General features: G+C 32.5%; 1 protein-coding gene across 5 annotated transcripts in view; it reads right to left on the bottom strand.

Moving 5' to 3' along the window:
• LOC145331562 (protein FAM135A) overlaps window positions 1-21727 on the bottom strand; it is a 35591-nt gene that overhangs the window by 11756 nt on the left and 2108 nt on the right. For all 5 annotated transcript variants that reach the window (XM_080176278.1, XM_080176277.1, XM_080176279.1 and 2 more), the window contains exons 3-24: window positions 21558-21682; window positions 21259-21330; window positions 18497-18571; window positions 17748-17847; window positions 16603-16705; window positions 16007-16124; window positions 14891-15032; window positions 14506-14618; window positions 13797-13924; window positions 11915-11975; window positions 9500-9659; window positions 8740-8880; window positions 6409-6583; window positions 5886-6049; window positions 4978-5088; window positions 3582-3675; window positions 2955-3078; window positions 2350-2424; window positions 1828-2073; window positions 1649-1731; window positions 576-632; window positions 203-257 (exon numbers count right to left, since the gene is read on the bottom strand). In XM_080176278.1, coding sequence (XP_080032404.1) covers window positions 203-257; window positions 576-632; window positions 1649-1731; window positions 1828-2073; window positions 2350-2424; window positions 2955-3078; window positions 3582-3675; window positions 4978-5088; window positions 5886-6049; window positions 6409-6583; window positions 8740-8880; window positions 9500-9659; window positions 11915-11975; window positions 13797-13924; window positions 14506-14618; window positions 14891-15032; window positions 16007-16124; window positions 16603-16705; window positions 17748-17847; window positions 18497-18571; window positions 21259-21330; window positions 21558-21649 — 2489 coding nt within the window. In that variant the 5' untranslated portion in view covers window positions 21650-21682. The remainder of the gene's footprint in view (window positions 1-202; window positions 258-575; window positions 633-1648; window positions 1732-1827; window positions 2074-2349; window positions 2425-2954; window positions 3079-3581; window positions 3676-4977; window positions 5089-5885; window positions 6050-6408; window positions 6584-8739; window positions 8881-9499; window positions 9660-11914; window positions 11976-13796; window positions 13925-14505; window positions 14619-14890; window positions 15033-16006; window positions 16125-16602; window positions 16706-17747; window positions 17848-18496; window positions 18572-21258; window positions 21331-21557; window positions 21683-21727) is intronic.

The following is a 21727-nucleotide window of genomic DNA, read 5'->3' as shown; positions in this document are numbered from 1 at the left end:
CTGACGAGTATTTGGATAATTTGACAGGGTAAACCGTGGAAAAAATGGTTTTGGGCTGTTGCCCAAGAGAAGTGAGCTTTAAGGGGAAAAATAAAGAAAATAGATTGATGGAATATTTAACTTATTTGCCAGAATTCTGGTTATTAGTCCCTGAACAAATTAAAAAGCGGAGAAACTGTAAGATCAATAAAGAGTAACTTACCTTGGACTGATAGCTTCACTTTGGTGCCTAGGTCTGCTGTTTGCAAAATTACCACCTACAATTTTCAAACATTTCAAGAAATAAATTGAAAATTGAACTTTATTCTCCAGGTTTTTTACCCTTGTAATTTAAGACAAATACAGAAAAAATATTTATAGGTGTTTTGTTTTATATTTATATTTTGTAAAATGACTGACAGACCGACGGACAAAGTAAATTGCATACTGGATGATCATAAGAATAGAAAATCTTCACAAAAAAATGCATCTGTCTTTCTTGAATGACAGCTGAGTAAATCTTATTTCCCCCTTAGCATTACAGACGTACGGAGTAAGTAAATTCTAGAGTAGCTTCGCTACTAAAAAGAGTATACCTTGTGCATTAATGTTCCTCTTTCTTGGTTCTTCACTTCGTGATCTACCATTCTTATCTAATAATAACAATAAATATAATACCTACACTTTATACCGAAAAAATCCGTTATTTTATTTATTTATTATGTTTCTAGCCCATAATGTTTTTAAAGATGCGAAGCTTCTTTTTTTACTTAGTCTATCCGCCATTTCATAACGCAATTTCCAGTGAAGATTTATATCAATGACAAATTCGCATCTAATCTATACAGTGTACATCATTTTCTCCATATGTCAGTCGGTCATGTTTCAAAAGACATGAACATACCTATTTTTTAAAGGTTACTTATAAATCTCTTTTTTCTTCTTTTTATGACAACTTTACATCTGCACTATAACTCACTTTGTCCGATAGTCCATTCCATATTTTTTGTGCTTTTTTTGTGCTTTTGTTGGTTTGTTTCTTTTTTTGTGCTTCGCTACTTTTGGATGTTGTCAATGTCATCCTTGTTTCTAGGGTAATGTGCTATTTTTCAGGGAGTAAGGGAGGGGACAATGGATCGAATATTCAATTCTTAGGAGTCTCAGACTTTGGGTACTGGCTTAAAGGGAATGTGCAAGAATTTAGCAGTTTCTGACTGAGTTTGGGTACTTGCGCATGAAATGCCGCTACTCGTTATGTATGTTTTGAATATTGCAGACGGGGAGAAGAGATAAGGGAAGTGGGGGCAAGGGAAATAAACACTCGTTGTGTTAGTTTGGAATGTAGCAGACGGGGAGAAGGGAGGTGGGGGCAAGGGGCAAGTGAAATAAACAGAATAAAAAGGGGCAGTCATATTCTTGCTAGCAGCTGGCCGGGTCCAATAATCTTGTAATATAAAAATCACACAAAAAAACCTCAATATATTTCATCAAAAACAAGTTGTGATTTCATTTTACATGACGCTATGGAAACCTATTATTCAATTAACAATCCCTTTATAATTTCCTACAAATTTATTGGATTAAACTGTATTTCATGCTCTTTCTTTGATAACTCTTATATTGAATTTATTGCCCATTGTCCCCTCCCTTACTCCCTGGCTATTTTTACCTAAAACTAGAGATGGTGATTCAAGGTCTGTTGGCACTGCAGCTGATCCGTTCAAATACTTTCTCAGTCTACTCGTACCAACACTAATACAAATACAGAAATTGTTCAGTAAAGGATATAGGAATATGCGTAGATATATTGAAGGGGGAAAATATATACTAAAAACAATATTAATCTACCTATTTCTCATAATGTCCTCAACAGACGAAGCCGACTTGGGATGACCTCCATTGTCTGACGACATCGAAGCTGCTTCCTTATTCTCCTGGCTGCTGCTGCTTCTAGCTGCTGCAGAATGAGCAGCAGCCGGCAGTTTATCTTGATAGCTGTGGCTTGAGGTAGCTGCCATTGTGTTGGTGTTATACACAGGGGCTTTATAGCCGGGACCATCGAAGCTGTGCTGTTTTCTTACAACTCTTTTATTACTAAAACAAAAGAAATGTTGACAGGGGGATATTTCAATTGAAGATTAATTTGCTAATTATCAATTACATAAAAATTACAGGAAAAAAACGCACTTTATGCAATGATATAGAGTAAATCTTTTCAAAAGTTATTATTTAGATAAAATAACTCTTATAATTGATATATCACATAGACGCTTCTATATAACATAAAGGTATGTGTAACTCAAGTGTTCTAGAGGTCTATAGGGGCGTAGCCACTAGTAAATTTTATAGTAGATAAAAACAAAATTAAACCTTGATTCATAATGATCTTGAAAGAAAGCTGAGTGATTTGTCTCCAAGCATCCTGTTGATTTATTTTCTAGCCTCCTAAAATTTGTTTTAGTCATTGTTATGTCTTTAGATAAAAGGTTGAGGTACTTGCAGAAGTCAACCCTAGAACATTTTTTGTAGATTATAATAATACAGGAATTTAGACAATGGCCGATAAATTGATGTACATCCCCAATGATAAAACACAAAATTACCCCTACTGTAGATTACACCTAGTGGTTGAAACAATTTGGACAATGAATGAACCAACCACTCAAAATTCATTGAAAGTCCAAAAAGTTGTTAAGCCAACGATCCGAATAAGAAAACGTTATCACAGGGCTTTAGGGATTAGTGTAATAAAAAGGCCAATATCCCTTATGATAATTATAGTTTAGCATGAAATATAGGTATTTTAAAAAATCATTACATTTTACGGCCTACCCGACAGGTTTTTTAGATAAAACCAAAAATACTTTGCATTTCATGCTTTTTAAAACGAATAGGTATTATCTTTAAAAAAAATACTTTATTTAAATTAATCCAAAATTCTTTGTGGCATGGTTCAATAACATATGAAATCTAACCTGTGAGAGGGAACCCCACCGTTAACCGAAGTGGGGCTAGAACTGGAAGAATTATAATGGTTTGAAATACTGCTCAGTGATTTGTTGTCCTCGCTATCTACACTTAACTTTGACTCCAGGAGATCTAATAATAATACAATTTTATCAATAAAGCAGATTTAATTTTCAAGATTAATTATCCCAAAATGATTTCAACACCAAAAGATAAGATGATTTCATTTTTCTTGGTTCTTTTTCTTTATTCCAGTAACTGATAAAAAGCAAGAAGAAGGGTTAATCAAAATTGCGGGATCTACTGCAGTTCACGGTAAAATATTGCTGGTAACGAATATTTCCAAAAATCTATGAATTTTAAAGGCTGCTAGCTGCCAAACGACTAAACGTACATATCATACCCGCACACATTTTAAGCGGTATAAGAAGGCCTACAAATAATCTGGAATAGCCAAGATCCAATGATGCACAGGGAAAGCTTCACTGAATAAAAAACGCGTAAAATAGGTCTTTTTCGCGCATTGCTTTGCACTGCGAGATAATTATTAATTTATTATTTTCTAAAATATGTTCCTATTGGTCTAGTTGAGTGATTATTCATCTAAAATTTCTATATTTATTGTAGAAACTTACTTCTAGGTTTGATATTGCATGGTACAGTAAAAGATCCACTAATGCTTCTTTTCTCATCTCGTGGAGTTTCCAACTCTGTTTCCTCTGGTTCTTCCTACAAATTAGAGGCATTCAGTCATAGAAGAATTATTAAAGTAAAAGAAAAAGGATGCACGAGCTATATATGTATAATATATATCTCTCTCTTAAAAATCTTTTTGGGTCACTGTCTCCCTAAAATTAGTGAGGCACGCTAAAATATATTGTCCAAAATCGCATAAATGATCAACAAAAACTAAATAAAATCATAAAAGGGTTAGGTATTAACATAAGATTTTGTTTAATTTTTGTAGATTTTTAATGCGATTTTGGAGGATTTTTCACAAATTTTTTTTAGCGAGCCTCACTAATTTTAGTGAGCCAGTGAGAATTTTTTTTTTAAGAATCCACCTCTGATGTTGTAATATAAATCAGCTAATAGCGTCGGAAATATAAACTTAGCCGAGTCCCTAAAAAGGAACAGAAAGCAATGTGCTAGCAGACGAAAGGTGACTTCACATAAAAAATTATATCCATTCAGGTCAAAACCTAAATGAAGCTTTTTAACTCTATATATTCTTACTTGAATATTGAACCAGATTTTCATATACTCTGATAAATTGATGATCGCAGCTGGCTCTGATAACTATGCCCCCCATCCACCACATTTACCCTATTCCCTCCCTTCCTACTATACTGGATGAACAAACTGGCCAATAAATGAGGTCCATAATATATTAGAAAGCTAAATTGACGACAAATTTTCCCCTGTCAATATATCCACGTATATAAATTGCATTCTATAAATTGTCTGTAGATATATCAGTCTCTTTTCGGTTTTCAATGTAATTTTTTTTCATTTCATATGGACATGTTAATAACTTTAATATTAAGTTAAGGGAAGTGATATAGGATATACGTGATATATTAACAGGGAAAAATTTGTCGTCAATTAAGCCTACTAATATCGACCTCGATTATTGGTCAGTTCGTTTAGTAGGAGGAAGGTGGTGGGGTAAAGGGGGTTGATGGGGGACATCTTTATTTTAGCCAGTCGCGAGAACAACTTTATGAGTATTGAGTGTACAGGAAAATCTCGTACAACATCCAAGTAATAATATATCTATTGTAAAGAGATTGAAGACAGTTATACGAACAAGGATAACTTTAGAGAAGCTGCGCAACGTTTTCTTAATCGTTAGCTTTCAATTTTTGGGGACTTAAGTAAATTTTGATTGTTTGATTCATTAAATTGAGTGTTCAAACGTTTAATCACTAATTTTAATGCTCACAATGGGTAATTTTGTGTATCAACATTTGGGTTGTACATTAATCTATCTGCCTTTATCTTTTCTCTTTAGATCTCGGATAATTCTACCTGAAGATTAAATGGAACTCTAGAGCAGCAATCCAGATGTGAGAATCCTGTGGGCACCTTCACAATCAGATCTGACGGCTGCTGGCACATTTGCAGATCTGCAGACCTCTCCTGGATTTTGTTTTAGTTTAAATTATAAAAAAAAATATTTCATTACTGGTAAAGGTACTCTAAAAAATATAGGCGTTGGCCTGTCCGTATGTTCGTAATGATCTGTTTTTTTTTACATAATCTTTTCAATTAAAGCTCTTTAACCCTCCAAGAGAAACACACATCAAATAGAGTTGTAAGTTTTGTATGTTTTATTCTTTCATAGCTACTACTGTTTTCCCTATTTGATATTTTAACAAAAGAAAAATTATTTAAACCCCAATTTTTCTGCCAATCAAAAAATCATTATTAACGACAAATGTATTGTTTTATAAAGGTTAGGTAATGTTTTCAATAAAACAGTTTTTCATTAAAAGAAACATTCCAAATAAAAGTATTAATAAAATATTATGAATATTACATAATTGTCAAGAATTTTCATTTTCCTGTATTTTCATATTTTGACAGAATTTTACAAATATTTTTATAAATATATTTTTGTATTGAGAATCTAACAAATTACACACATATCTAAATTTTAACTATAACTTCTAAGATCTAAATGTTTGTTATAAGGTGAAATTGTTTAATATTAATATAAGATTACGTTTTGACTTCTTGACATTGGGTTCATTCCAGAAAGCTCCCCCTATTATTTAACCACGGGCTGCGTCCCTGGCCCCTTGGATCCTAATTCTTGGGTGTTCATTAGCCTAAAACCATCCTATGGCCTATCCCATTAATTCTTTTTCAAAGATCAATTGCTTTAAACAAAAAAAATCAATAATGCTCTAAAATGCGCAAAATATTGATCTTACCTTGTTCTTATTTCTAAAGCTAAATCTGTGTTGGCTACTGGACTCTGATGAGGCGGATGATGGGGTGGGGGCGGGGTGCGAAGACGACATTGAGTCCAGCGAGGTTTTGCGCATGACCGCGTACTTTTCAAGGAACTCAACGCTGTTCATCTCACGTGTACGACCTTTGAGAAAATATTAAGATATTTATTATATTTTTTTACTAAAGTTAACCCAAGAGAATAAAAAATTTAGTTTTATTTCCCATCCAATCTACAACTGAGCTATGTTTGTATGTCCTCCTTATACTAGCAATAAACAGTGTCTACTCAGCCTTAAGTCTTTCTTTTCACAAAATACTATTTCATCAAACTACTGAACATGTTCCCATATAATTTATTTGTCACATTACATTTTAAAGTTTACTCTTCCTTTCAATCTATAAAAAAATTATTTTGATTATGTGCTTCTTTCAATCTTATAATTTTTCATCTTAATATCCGCGGAAACATGTCTATAATATGATACATTAAATATTTTTTACCTGGACCTCGTAGGAACTTTTCTGGCAGGGAAATTTTCTTCTTATTATGATGGTTAGATGCATTATCCGATTTGTTCTGCTTCGACTCCTTGCTGTCACTTGTGGAAGAATTATGCTTACTACTGGTTGAGTTGCTTGATGATGGGGACCCATTCTGCTTCTGACCCCCATTCATCTGAAAATCATAATTTACATTCATTAACTACTCTTACTTCTAGGGAGGGAGGGGACATTGGACTGTTTATTTTGCAACACTAGCCCCCAAAGTCTTATAATAACGTTTTCTTTATCATTAAAAAATACGTTAAACCTTATATCTAACTTTGATTGATTTGTTCATTAAATTGAGTGTCCATACATTTTAACCACTAATTGTATTCTATTTCTACAGTAGGTGTAATTTTATATATCATTATTGGGGATGTGCAATTAGTCGGCCTTTGTCTTATCCCTTTAGATACCTGAATTTCAATTCATTAAAACTTTTAGAGTACCTAACCATATCATGGATGGATGCAAGGTTCAAAATGCCAATCTCAAAAATTTATTGAAATTTACATTACCAAGACTTACAAAAATATGACCATCATATGGTATAATTAAGAGGAGGGGAAGTTTTGACACATATGCGTAAACAGTGAATATAGGCTTTATCTTTGGACTCAGAGGATAGGTTATATGGGATAAAATCTTTCTTATATGAATAATTTTCGCAAGTTTTAAGATTTTTTGGATAGGCCTCTAGGTTCAGGAGCTGCAGGCCTCCAGGTGGTCTCTGGACAGGTAAAAATCAAAACAAAGGGGGGGGGGGGAAATGTGGTGACTCGTGCCACGACATACCAGCAATTTTATTTTGGGTGCTACTCCCTTAGTTTTAGAGATAATTGGGTGAAATCTTTTGGGCTGGGTCACTAATTACCCCAACTAGAGGTATCTTTCAAAAAAAACGGCGGCGGGTCCGCCGCTCCCGCCGTTCGCCGCCATTTTCCGCCGCCGCCAAAAAAAAATTTTTTATTGCATTTCTCGCCGAATTAGGCAATTTGGAATCATTTGAGACAATGTTATTTTTTTCAAAAATTTTTCCCCTTATAACCAACCCTGCGGGGGGACTTATTGAAAAAAAAATTTTTTTATTGCATTTCTCGCCGAATTAGGCAATTTGGAATCATTTGAGACCATATTATTTTTTTCAAAAATTTTTCCCCTTACAAGCCGTCCTGTGGGCGGCGGAAAATGGCGGTGGATGGCGGGAGCGGCGGTATCGCCGCCATTTTTTATTCAAATATTTTTTTGCTGATCTACCTCAAAAGATTTTGTTTCAATATCTTTAAAAGCTTAGGAGAGGCACTGAATTTAAGATATACCTTAATAAACGAGAATTTGAAAAAAATGACTAAGTCCCCCTGCAGGGTTGGTTTAAGGGGAAAAATTTTTGAAAAAAATAACATGGTCTCAAATGATTCCAAATTGCCTAATTCGGCGAGAAATGCAATAAAAAAAATTTTGGCGGCGGAAAATGGCGGTGGACGGCGGGAGCGGCGGTACCGCCGCCATTTTTTATTCAAATATTTTTTACTGATTTACCTCAAAAGGTTTTGTCTCAATATCTTTAAAAGCTTAGGAGAGGCACTGAATTTAAGATATACCTTAATAAACGAGAATTTGAAAAAAATGACTAAGTCCCCCTGCAGGGTTGGTTATAAGGGGAAAAATTTTTGAAAAAAATAACATGGTCTCAAATGATTCCAAATTGCCTAATTCGGCGAGAAATGCAATAAAAATTTTTTTTTTGGCGGCGGCGGAAAATGGCGGCGAACGGCGGGAGCGGCGGACCCGCCGCCGTTTTTTTTGAAAGATACCTCTGGTTGGGGTAATTAGTGACCCAGCCCAAAAGATTTCACCCAATTATCTCTAAAACTAAGGGAGTAGCACCCAAAATAAAATTGCTGGTATGTCGTGGCACGAGTCACCACATTTCCCCCCCCCCCCCCTTTTTTTTCTGAAGAGTAAGAGGTCATTTTATATAACATAATATGCATATTTTATAAGGTTATTTACACATTTGAAGAAAAAAGAAGCATATTTTGTCAATATTTTGTTTGATAAGTTGACCTCTATCTCTTCAAAAAAATTAAATTTTTATTTTTACCTGTCCAGAGATCAGCTTGAGGCCTTCAGCTCCTGATTTTTGAGGCATATCCAAAAAATCTTCAAACTTGGGAAAATTCATCACATAAGAATTTTTTTTCTTTTATAATCTATCCTCTCAGTCCAAAGATAAAGCCTATACTCATGGTTTATATCTTTTTATTTCTAACTAGACCAACTGACCTGTACATTACCGCCACTAGGAACTAACAAACAGCCCGAGAATAGGGCTATGGTATCACAACTTGTGTTTCTACGAGGTATTCCATCAGAATAAGTGTCCTCGAATATTACTGGCAAGGTGGACGGGGTTCCATCAATTTCCTAAATGAAATTTAAAAAATCTCAGCGAAAAGGAATATTAAAGGGGGTCATTTTTTTCGCGTATTTTACGTAAAGTTGTGTAACCGTTTAGTCAAATCCGTTTATTAAGTCAAACTGTTCTAAATTATGATCAAATATGTATTTGTTAAATGGTCATAATTAAGAACAGTTCGACTTAACAAGAGCATTTGACTAAACAGTAACACACATCTTTCCAAATTGATTTAGCTGCATACATGCCTGGTCAATATAATATCTTTATGCTGCGTTCTCTATTTTAATTTATTCCATATAAATAGTAATAGGAAGTCTTCCTGTCTGTGTGTATTTGAGGATCTCTGTAACCCAGAACTTATGTGGTTTTTCTGTTGCACTGAAGCTTCTAATAGGTCCTGGTAAGGTTTATGACTATTTTGGGGGAGGATTCTAACACATTTCCAAAAGAAATCGCTCCTAGAAAAAATTGACCCTCTCAATTTTTTTCTTTACATTTTCTTGTAAAAACTAAAATTGAAAATGGGGGAGCTCGACCCCCCTTACTCCACCTCAGGTGTCCCTACATGCCTCTAGGGGCATGCGTAGCAGCTAATCTAAATTAAATAACTTAAAACTTCATTACCTTACAGTAAACCTCAAGGTTGGGGAGTGACTGAAAGTATTCAGACTTTCTGACAGCATCACTGATAGTCAAATGCTGATGGTGTTTAGCGTCCAAGCAGCATAACAAAGATTTTCGAGGATTTTTCATAGTAAAGAAACCTTCTGCAAATCGACGCAGCCTAAAAAGAAAAGAATATGTAGTAGTTTTTGTGTTTTTTTTTAAACAAAATTAATTTTTTTAAGTAACTTGGAAAACAACAGCATTACAATAACTTCTTAACAGGATTTTAGCTTTTAAAAGAATAGCAAACTGTTATACTGTAATCATATACAGCATGACCCTCAAAAAAGTATTTTTAAGCATCTGCAGCCCTTATTTCTCAATGAATTATAAAAAAATGCATATGTCCTTGTTCTCCATAGTATTCCACATAAGTAGATATAAAAATATTTTTTTTTACCTCCATTAACACCGGAGATTTTTAGAGCTAAAGTTTTGAAAAAGTGACTGAGGAAAAAGTAACTTTTAACATGAAACGACTTTTTTTAGCAAAATTAAGGTAGAAATCCTTTTATTTTTGTTACTAGCAGAAACTTTATACAAAAATGAAATAAAAAATTTAGTTTTTGAGTAAAAAGAATTTTTTTACACATATTTTTTGAGTCTTTTTAGTTTAATGATATTTTGAAAAACTTACTTATTAGGCAAATTTTTTTAAGATTAAAAAACCAAATAAATCTTTATGAATATAGCAGGAAAATTGTTTTTGTTTCACAATCCTAACTTTAATAACAAAAAAGTTATGAAGAAAATAAAATTAAAACATAATGATTTTTTTGTCTAAAAAGCTTAATTAACCCCTTATTAAATTATTGAGATGTCAGAAAAGTAGGCGGAGCAACTGTCATAATTAATCCTTTTCTCAAATAAGGGTTAATAAATAACCTAAAATTTGCAAATTATCAATTCATTCAGTAGTATTCTTTGCCATTAAAAATTTATATTTTTTGGTGGAATAAAAAAGAAATAATTAGTTAACTTGTTTTTCTTTGTGTCTCATTATTCAGTTGCCAGAAAAACATAATATAACCATCCAAAAAATAAGAGAAACAAAAAAAAATTCTTTTTCTCAGTCACTTTTTCAAAACTTTAGCTCTAAAAATCTCCGGTGTTAATGGAGGTAAAAAAAATATTTTTATATCTACTTATGTGGAATACTATGGAGAACAAGGACATATGCATTTTTTTAAATTCATTGAGAAATAAGGGCTGCAGATGCTTAAAAATACTTTTTTGAGGGTCATGCTGTATATTAAGAAAAGTGCAGGTGGCAGTACGCAGTGCAACTATTTGAAATACAAGAACTCAACTAATAAATAGTCGAACAAAAAGTTCGTCAGTTTTTTGTCACTTGGCACTTGAAAAATACCAAATCTCAGTGCTGTAACTCTTTTTTTGGCTCCTATGTGGTTAAGATTAATTTTAAAAAGTTGTTACCCTCCTCACCATCCCCTTATTGTGGCCCTTTTACAGACGCAATGAATGCCTTAGTAATAGAGTAACTGCTATACTAAAACATCCTATAATTTTACATTTCTAAAACATTTATTTAAACCAGTTTATTGTACAAGTGAAGTAATAGTATAACCTAGTTTTTAATTTGATAAAATTTCTAAACCATTTACTGTGGTTAACCAATTTTTTAACTCATTTTCTTCAGTTTTCATAAGAAAATTGTTTATTTTTAAAAGTACATCATTTATTTCTTTACCTTGCGGGTTTGAAAGGAAATAACAAAAAAACATTTTTTCTGATTAAAGATTTAAAGTTAGAGTTCTTAATAATATAATAAAAGGCTTATTTCCTCAAATTGCATGTTATGCATTGAACTTATACCTCGCCCCCCCCCCCCCCCCATCCCTTTATTTTGAAACAAAGAAGTTATCGTTTGTTTTGTTATTACTTTAGTGCAGGTTTGGTTAGCTCTTATTGTGTATTGGCTGTCCCTAATATATGGATCCTAATTCTACCTTAATTTGCATGGAGTTATCATTTTAATATTTTTTTCTTCATTTAAAGGGACTGTAAACGAGAAATTTTCTCCTCAGATTATCAAACCTTAACATCATCTCATTCATATAATCTCAAAGATCTAATTACTACGTTATTAAAAAACTAATTGGCAATTTTATATCATAAAATAAATCCTTAACAGTAAGTAAATTGTTTCAACTATATATGACAAGTTAAATATCCCTACAAACATTATAAAAAAAAAGTTCAGATTTTCCCTGTTTTTTTCTTGTTTCCTCTCAAAATACCACAAAAAAAGGCATTATTCCTGCTTATTTTTGTTAATACACTCCCTTTAATTCACAAATTATCCCTAAACTCATCTTTACTTTCTTGCTATCTAAAGTAAATTAGTATTACCTATGATTGTGATGTATTTCAGCAAGATGTTGTCGCACCGGTTGGACCAAGGTAAAAGTATCTAAAATAAAAATAGGTGGTTATGGAAACCGGAAACCAGGCAGACATTCTTTTTGGAGACCATCGTTTTAAATGCCCCATGGGACATACAAATGACGAAAAAGCACTGAGTTTTTTTAATTGGCTGGAGAAGTGAAAACAGAAATATTAACTAACATTATTATTATAAACATAAATAATTAGGTTAGACTCGAATGGTACTGATTTTTTTTCCTACGAAAAAATAAAGATTTTTGGCACTGATTTTTATACAATTTTTAATATTGAACATTATTTCCAAATAAAGCTTATAGGTAGGTACTTTTATATTTTTCAAAAGGGGACTATCCACGCACAAGAGCAAGTGATTCTAAGCACCTTCCAGCATTGATCCATAGTATTTTTTTAGTGAATATACTATGTTTATGTTTAATATTTGCTTTATCGACTAAAAAGTTAGGTTTCAACAGGGTTTTATATGAAAAAAACTTTGAAATGTAAAGCATTTTCTAAAGCAATATCATCAAATGCTTTATACAAAATAAAATAACACGGTAGAAAAGCATCAACGGCTGTAAATTGCAAAAGTACATTAATTAAACTGTCTACAATATTACAAGTTACCAACCCTTTTCCTAAATATACATTTTTAATCACAATAATATACTTTTGTGTCAACAGTTTGAACTCATCAAAACATTTGATGATATTACCTACACCAAACAATTTCAAACATTTCAAAGTTTTTTTATATAACCATGGTGAAACCTAACTTTTTAGTCGATAAAGCAAATATTAAAAATAAACCTAATATAATCACTAAAACAATACTATGGATCAATGCTGGAAGGTGCTTAAAGTCACTTGCTCTTGTTCGTGGATAGTCCCCTTTACAAATTACGCAAATTTGTGTGATTTTTTTCCATTCTCGAAATTTATTTTTTTCTACATGAAACTTAACATACATGTTTAAAAGTATTTAACTTGGAGAAATCTTAAAATTGTAAAGGAAGATAATTTACAAGACATAATTCTATTAGTAAAAAATTAAATATCTTCTTTAGGTACCTAATTAAATTTAAAAATCAATATCAATTAAACTAATTAAATGTTATCTAACCAACAAAATAAAATTATGCTAAACAAAATTTCCAATATGACTTATAAACCAATTTACTATCAACGGTTCTCAGCCATATTGAAAAATCATGTATCGCATTGCATTATTGACAATTTTTTCAGGATTACTAAAACTTATTCTTAAATTATTACCAGTTTTGTTGGCCCTGGCCTGGTGGCCAATACAACTGGAATTAATCTCATAAACAAGCAAAGTTTAAATTATGGAATGCTCCCAAATTAAAGAGTAGCTGCGCAATTTCCAATTATGTTATTAAAAATATATTACAAAATAATGATTGATGAGTGAAAAACATTAATTTGAAATTAGAAATTCTAAAAACTGTTTTTATCAATACAATTACAAGATAATCGATTAACGATCTTTTTTGATTTTTAATAGCAAACCTAATTAAAATTGAGAAAGTAAAAATTATAAAACCATAACCTTATCTTTCTCTAAAGTTAATAATTGACCTTATTAATGGATTGCCTAAGTATACCTCATGGAATATAGATATATATTATTACTTGGATCTTACACCAGATTACCATGTACTCTAACAAAGTGAAACTTGTAGTAGGCTAAAATAACTATCCCCACATCCACTCCATTCCTTCCTACAGGATGAACGAACTGACAAATAAATGATGTTCTTGATAGCCATCTAAATTGACGATAATATTCACGTACATTCTCCATATAATGTAAGCATATCCTTACCTAAAAATTTATTCCACTGCAGGATATTTTCTGCACAAAGTTGTGAGATGTCACTGTTCGCTTTCTGTAAGAAATCATCCTCGTTATCCAGTACCTCCAGTGCTTTTGTCAGGCGGGTCAGTCGAGACCTAAGATTTTAGGTTTATATAAAAACAGACAGGGATATAGCACACAAATTTATTTTTCAAAAAAAATTTTGTTGCTAAATCAAATCAAAGTAAAATAAAAAAAATATCTTAAAATAAGAATTGGGGTCTTAAAAGTAAACCTCTAAGTAACAATTTGTCAAGAAAGCAAAACTAGAAAAATTAAAATTTAAACCTTTCCTTCTCGCAAAATATTTGTATTTTTCTTTCTGCTCTTACGATTCGTGATACAGTTAAATGCTTTGTAAAAGTCAAAATAAGAGTTTGTTTACAAATAATTTTTATGATTATAGGGATACTGTGAAGGAATCTAAAGGGGATAAGACAATGGCCGATAAATTGATGTACATACCCAATGATGATAAACAAAATTGCCCCTTCTGCAGATAAAAATAGTGCTTGAAACGTTTGCACACTTAACTTAATGAACCAACCAATTAAAATTCACTAAAGCCACCAAAGTTGTTAAGCCTACGAATAAGAAAACGTCATTTTAAAACTTAGGGGACTTGCGTAATAAAATGCCCTCTCTGGATACTATCATGCTTTGTTAGAAAGCTTACTTGACATCTACAAGGTTGATGTTCTGTTTGTCCTGTCCAGGTAAAAGGTATCCAAGGTGGTCAACAGTCCTCTGGAGGCCCTCTAGAGCCTGCAGCAGTAGCAAACAGACTTCCTAATAAGCAATTTTTTTTAATAGAAATTCATTTTAACATGGAGTACTAGAAATATAAGCATTAATATTATTGGATATTTTTTTTCGATGTTGTCATTATAACATTTAAAAAATCGAAGATCAAAAAACCTAGGTAATTTTCTTGTTATCGCTAAAAACTTTCTATTCTCTGTAAAAATGCTAATGTTTCCCCTACTTTCAAAAAACATTACCTAAATGTTATAAATGTAGCGCGGCTGCTTCATAAGCATAGTCCATACATGGATACATACCTTATAAATAGTAGCTGCTATGGCAAGTCTAGTTCTGACAGTTCCATACTTGATACTCAGGTGGCCCTGCCCAAATAAAACTGTTTCCATCGTAGACACGTTGCTCATCGAGTTTCTCTGCTTGTTTCGGGCTTTTCCAGGTCTAAAATATTATAAAGTCTCTTTATGTATAACTACTAGCGGCTTCGCCCCTAGCCTCTAGGGGCTTTGCCCCAAGAGGTGATAAAAAAAATTAAGGTGAAATTCGTAAAAGGACCAAGGAAATCTCTTGCAAAAAAAAAGGACCAAGGAAATCTTCTGCAAAAAAAATAAAGGACAAAGGAAATCTTCTGCAAAAAAAATAAAGGACCAAGGAAATCTTCTGCAAAAAAAAAAAAAAAAAAATGGGGGGGGATTTTTTGTTTTTGAGGGGGTTAGGGGTGTCCCCCCCCCCCCCAAGAAAATAGCCTAAAACCACCGGAAGACCAGTAGGTATATTCCCAGAAAAGTAGAGCCCAATTTGTTCAGCAGTTACTGAGATTTTACAAAATATTTTTTAAAAAAATTTTGTGGGGGTGATTTTTTTAGTTTTTTTGGGGTTGGGGGTGTCCCACCCCCCAGGAAACTAGCTTAAAACCATCACAGGACCAGTAGGTATAATCCCTGAAGAGTAGAGCCCAATCGGTTCAGCGGTTACCGAGATCTTAAGCTTCAGACGGACGGACAGACGGACAGACATCAAGTTACTTTGTATTATAGATAAATTAACAAAAGCCTAAAACGTTATTAAATTTGTTTGATTGGACTTTTACATAATGACATAGACATAGACAGTTTGATACCAATAACATCAAGTTTTATTACTTTTAGTCACAAAATTCAAAATAATAACGGGTAGGTATGTAGGTAGATTAAACAAAATTTATAATTAACTAGAAACATCTGGCATAGTTACACCTCATAGAAGTACTTTTGGTTATTTGAAATTACTTAAAACCCAAAGATATACAATATTTTATTGATAAAATCCTTAAAACGGAAAACTATCATAGCTTCCTACTTTTTGTGCTATTATCAATATTTTTAGAACAACGAGGTTAAAAACAATAATCTTTATGAACTTCACTTTCAGCTGACCTTGGTGAAGGAAGATAAGGTTGATGTATTGACACCAGAACTCCGTGTATTGTGATACTGACAGCGGACAGATGGAAATAACCAAACAGGACAGGTAAACTGTAATGGATACCCCGACCTAAAAGGAATTTAATAATAATAGTTTTGAAAAGTTGCAAAGAGTAGGTATAAAAAGAAAATCTTACAAAAAGTAATGATAAATCTATAAATCTAAATCAATCAATCTGCCAACCAATTTAATCAATCAATAAGTCACTTAGTCAATCAATCTGTTTATCAATCAATCTATGTATTTAACAATCAATCAATCTATCAATCAATCTATCAATCAATCTATCAATCTATCAATCTATCAATCTATCAATCTATCAATCTATCAATCTATCAATCTATCAATCTATCAATCTATCAATCTATCAATCTATCAATCTATCAATCTATCAATCAATCAATCTATCAATCAATCTATCTATCAATCTATCAATCAATCTATAAATCAATCTATCAAACATCTATCAATCTATTAATCAATCAATCACTTTATGTAACCTATCTACTCATCCATCAATCAAACTTTTCATCAATGACTTGCTTACTTGATAGAAAATGAAGTTTAAGTGTCCTGTTTGAGACACATTGTAAAGATTCGTGTTGTTCCATACCAAAACCATCCTCAGAAAACCATAGACTAAGCTCAATCTAAAAATGATATCTGTGTAAAAGTCATTAAAAAAAGAGATTTTTTTTTACTTTATAAAAATTACATTTCCTCCAACTTTTAAATTAGGTTTATTTAAATCTATTGGCGGAAAGTTTAAAGCAAAATTATTTTCTTCCTTAGCAGTATCTCTGTCATTGAACACTCTGTTTTCATAAAAAAATGATACACAGAATAAATTTTGTTTTAATATCACTGAAAGTACACCGATCATAGTTGTTTTATTATATTCAAAATCAAACTAAAAGTAAAAGGAACAACCCGCCTAAGAATGATATTTTTGTTAAGATGCGGCGATGAATTCATTCTGTGTCATTCTCATAACAATAGACGATAAAAATTACATCTACATTGATGCAGTGTCAGTTAGAATACATCTACGGGTTATCCTATGGACGCAAAAAAGCGTAAGTAACTCATTCTAAAATTAGGACTTCCGGAAAAAGGTCATCTCCGTAGTTCTAAACTATCCAATTTAAATTATTTTCTTTAAGTTCAAGCCTATTCATGAGAATTTATATTTGTATTACGAGTAATTTAACAAATCACTCTAAAACAAATAAAAAGTTTTGAGCAAACATTCATTAAAAATTCATTAGTTTAGTAGGCTCTGGGTATTTTATTTAGTTTAATAATTCAAATATCTACTTTGAAGCGTCATTTAATTTCAAAGGATTGGAAAGATGTAAGGTGGTTCCTAGGACCCTAAATCTATTTTTAAATGAAACCTTTCCTCAACCAATAATAAACTTTCCTGAAATTTTTTTAAAGAATCGCTGTAACGGGATCTTATGGGACATATGGACAATGGCACTTAATAATAATGGTAATATACTAAGTACCAATGCAAGTTACATAAATTTTTTTTTAAATTTTTGTAAAGGTTTCATTACCTAGGTAGGTAGGTATTAACCCTATTATAAAACTGTTTGAACGCACTTCAAAAAGCAAAAATTACTTTTCACACTAAGAAACAGCCTGAAAATATAATAAGAGTATCTTTGCACAAAAAAATGTTCTAACCTCAAAGTCTGTGGCGTCGATGGTTTCCTGAATTTTGGCACTGTCCACCACTGTATGCACTCGGTAGTGAATAACATCGTCCAATGATATTTCTTCGTTTCTAAATTAATAGAATTTGATGGTGTGTTTTGGTAGACAGACATCCTGTAACTTCATATACATACTAGCGGCTACGCCCCCTAGAAGCCTCTAGGGGCACTGCACTGGTAGGAGAAGGAAAATTTGACCTCATCCTATTTTAAATTTGAGTTTCAAAAGAGTTATAAATTAATTTTTTTGTGAGAGAGGGGGGTGAAGACACCCTCTCGAAAAATAGTTTAAAACCTTCCCAGGACCTATAAGAAGCGTCACTGTAAAGGAGAACAATATCGGTTCAGCGGATAGCGAGATCCTTCGGGACAGACAAAAAAACGCTTACTACTTTATATAATAGGATATAGACAACTTGATACTTCGCCAAAAATAAAATTAAATCCGATGAAAATCAGCTTAGATATGCCTAACTTCAAAATGTGTTACTTACAGATACAAAGACAAATTTCAGATCACCAATGTTTTAGAGGTCATTGGGGACATTCAAACGACAAGAAAGCAGTAGAAAATAAAAAAATAGTTAAGCAATAATAATATAATTAGAATAGGTATCTGGTATAGGCAAAAAAACAAGAACCAAAAAATAAAAAGTAAAAGCCAAAAAAATTTATGGAAGATTTTGAAAGACAAACTAAAACATGGTTTTGGGACAATACCTGTAAAGAATTTGAAAAGTTTTTGAGACAGCGACTCCATTGATAATTGAGGCAGGGATGGTTGTATGGCTTGTGCTGAACAAAATAAGATGCAATTAATCTTAAAAATATAAAAATTGTACAGGGTGAGTCAGAAAAAACTGAGTTTTCCGATTTTCTGATACAACCAATAAGAATATGGAAAAAACAATTATAGGTTCTTGTTCTCTATAAAAATATACATTAAACATAGAAAAGGTGTTTTTGAATATCTCTGAAAACAACGGCGCTTTTTAGAGCATAAAGATTTCAAAAAGTGTGTGTGATGACTTTTTTGGCCATTATTTTGTACTTTTTAGGTAGATTTATTTATAATAAAAAATGTCTACCATTCTAAAAAGATAAACAAACATATATTTTGATTATTAAAATTTTTATTCAACAGATTGTAAATATTTAGCATCTTAAAAATACAATTTATTTAAATTAAATTATCACATTATAAATCAAACGTTTTGTTGTAATCAAAGACTATGTTTCAAAGCACTTTCCATCATTATTTAAGCATAGATCTGCACGTTTTCTGATATCTAAAACTGCTCTACGACACATGTCAGGATCCATCTGCCTAACCTCACGTTTAATAGCTGCCTGCAGTTCATCCAGATTGTTAGGTTTAGGATAATAAACCCGAGATTTTAAATAACCCCACAGAAAGAAGTCACAGGGATTTAAATCTAGTGATCTTGGTGGCCATTCTCTTTCAGCTCCCTTGCTTATCAGTCGGCCATCAAACTGGCGGTGAAGATAAGCAATGTTTCTTCTTTCTGTGTGGAATAGAGCCCCGTCCTGTGTCCAGGTAAGGTTGTCTAGGTTGCCACCATTATTTGCCCTGACTTCAGGCAACACATGGTATTGGAGAAGTGACTTATATTTCGCTGCATTCATTGTCTCATTGCGGTAAAATTTGAGACCAAATAAGCCAGATGCTTTGATTCCACAAAAAACAAGCAGCTTCTCCGACACAAAATTTTCATGTGCAAGGTTTTCTGGTCGCCCCTTCCCTACTTCAGCAAACATTCGCACATTCTGTGAGTTAACATGACCTTTCAAATCAAAACAGACCTCGTCCGAAAACAGGATATTCTTCATTTCACGCACTCTTTGTCTAGAAAACCCAGTTACAATAAGTTGATTTGCCTGGGAAGATCTGTATCCAATAGTCTCTGGCGCCTGACAGCCTTGTACGAATGATATTTCAACTCGGCAGATATTCTACGCCAGCTGGTCTGACTAATACTAAGTTTATTTCGTCGGCCTGAGTTGATTGGTGATTGGTCTCGTCCAATACGGCCTAAATCCTTTGCAGAATCTCTATCCATCAACCTTTTAACCCTACGCTTATTTCTCTCTGTCACAACCGTGCGTGTGCGGCCACTATGAGTGTTGCCTGGAGAATCTTTACTGTTACAATTGTGCATTGTAAACTTTGACAATTATTTTTTCATAAGATTTCTCACTGTGTTCTTTGCAGGCAGACGAGACATGGGAAATGCTTCCATATACCGCTGGTTAAGCTCTGGCCAAAAGTTTTTTTTAACACACTTAAATTAGAATAGTCAAACATAAGTTAAGTCCTTTGTTCAGGAGAAAACTGTGCACGAACCATTGTAATGACTTGATAGCTTTTAGGTATAATTAAAACTAAGGTAAATAAAAAACTATTATTAAGATTTAACCACCCCATGACCGGAACACCAGCTCATGACCGGAAAACCAGCTCATGACCAGAAATATTTCAACTTGTTACCTAAATTCCTCCCCCCTCCCCCTAAATTTCCTCTATATTGGACTATGACCGGATTTAATCTCCAAAATCTCCGCCCCCTTTTGACAAATTATACTTGTGTGTTATAATAACTTCATTTAAATAGGGTAGGGCTTCTAAAAGGCATTTTTATCTTAAAAATTCAAACCTTAATAAATTTTTTATCTTAAGAGATTTTTTCGTCAAATAAAAAGGTTTTTTTTTCTTTTTACTATAAGCTACGTTATTATAGAAGATTCTTTTAAACCACATGCATCACAATCAAGAATTATGAAAAAATGACAAATTGCAGTATTCTAAAAATGCTTTTGTAAGGAGCCAAAAAGCATTTCACCTATAAAACTCATTAAAGTACTTTTCTTATACCTTTTTCTAAATAAATATTGAAATATTAAGATTTTTTTATACAAAATAGATGAGTTATTTTAATTTTTCTTGATCAACATTTTTCACACAAGGCATTTTTTGACACCATACACCTATCATAGAGGCCGCATTTTTAGAGATAATGAAAAACACCTTTTACAATTTTGATGTGCTTTTGTACAGAGAACAAGGACATATAATTATTTTTTCTGTATTCCTTCTGGTTGTTTCTGAAAATCGGAAAACTCAGTTTTATTTGACTCACTCTGTATATTATTGGATCTGATAGGAAATTGTATATTATAGGATCTACTATGAAATGTTTGCAATCAAAGAGTTTATTGTTTACTATGGACTACAAAGGTCACTATTTCAGTTTGTAGTAATAATGTTCTGTTAACTACCCATTAGGACTTAAACCATAACAATGTGTAATCATTTACTTTTAATTACAAGATCTTTGCAGGAAGACCCCTATGCAGCGCCCGTTTATGAGCCAAGAAACTAAATGTCACAAATCTGACACATATTTGATCCATAGGTCTAAACTAAACCCTCAAAAATAAGACAATGATCATCAAATCAATACCTTTCATTTGAGTTTCTTGGAAGTGAGACTTCTGTTTTGCATGGCTGTCTAGAACCACTTTGTAGATCCACTCTGAAACATTAAACATTTATTTTGTACCTAACCAAAAAGTGAAATAATTAAAAATATAGTTCGGCTAACATTTCCTAGAGTAAATTGAAACTATCACCTATGAGTATGCATTTGATAGGTATAAAAAAGAAGATTTTTTCCCTCAATGCTCAGACGAACAAACGCAATAGCTGCAAAAATTTGAAATTCATAAGAAATGCAGCTATTTAAAATGTAAATGTTCTTACCTAATCTGATAGAAGCCTCGTTGGAAGAGATCAACATTGTAGAACTTGGACAGCTCAATGGAAAACTCACAGGTCGCTTGAAGCTCGCTCATTTTTATCTCACCAACGGCGGTCTAATTAAAGACCTAAAACAATAACTTCTAAAATTGCTGAGACAACTTTTTTATAAT

Source organism: Acartia tonsa, chromosome 11, assembly GCF_053477335.1.
Source record: "Acartia tonsa isolate MP-2025a chromosome 11, ASM5347733v1, whole genome shotgun sequence".
In the NCBI taxonomy this organism is placed as follows: domain Eukaryota; kingdom Metazoa; phylum Arthropoda; class Copepoda; order Calanoida; family Acartiidae; genus Acartia; species Acartia tonsa.
The sequence above is the reverse complement of the archived record's forward strand: the minus strand, read 5'-3'. Positions and strand labels throughout refer to the sequence as shown.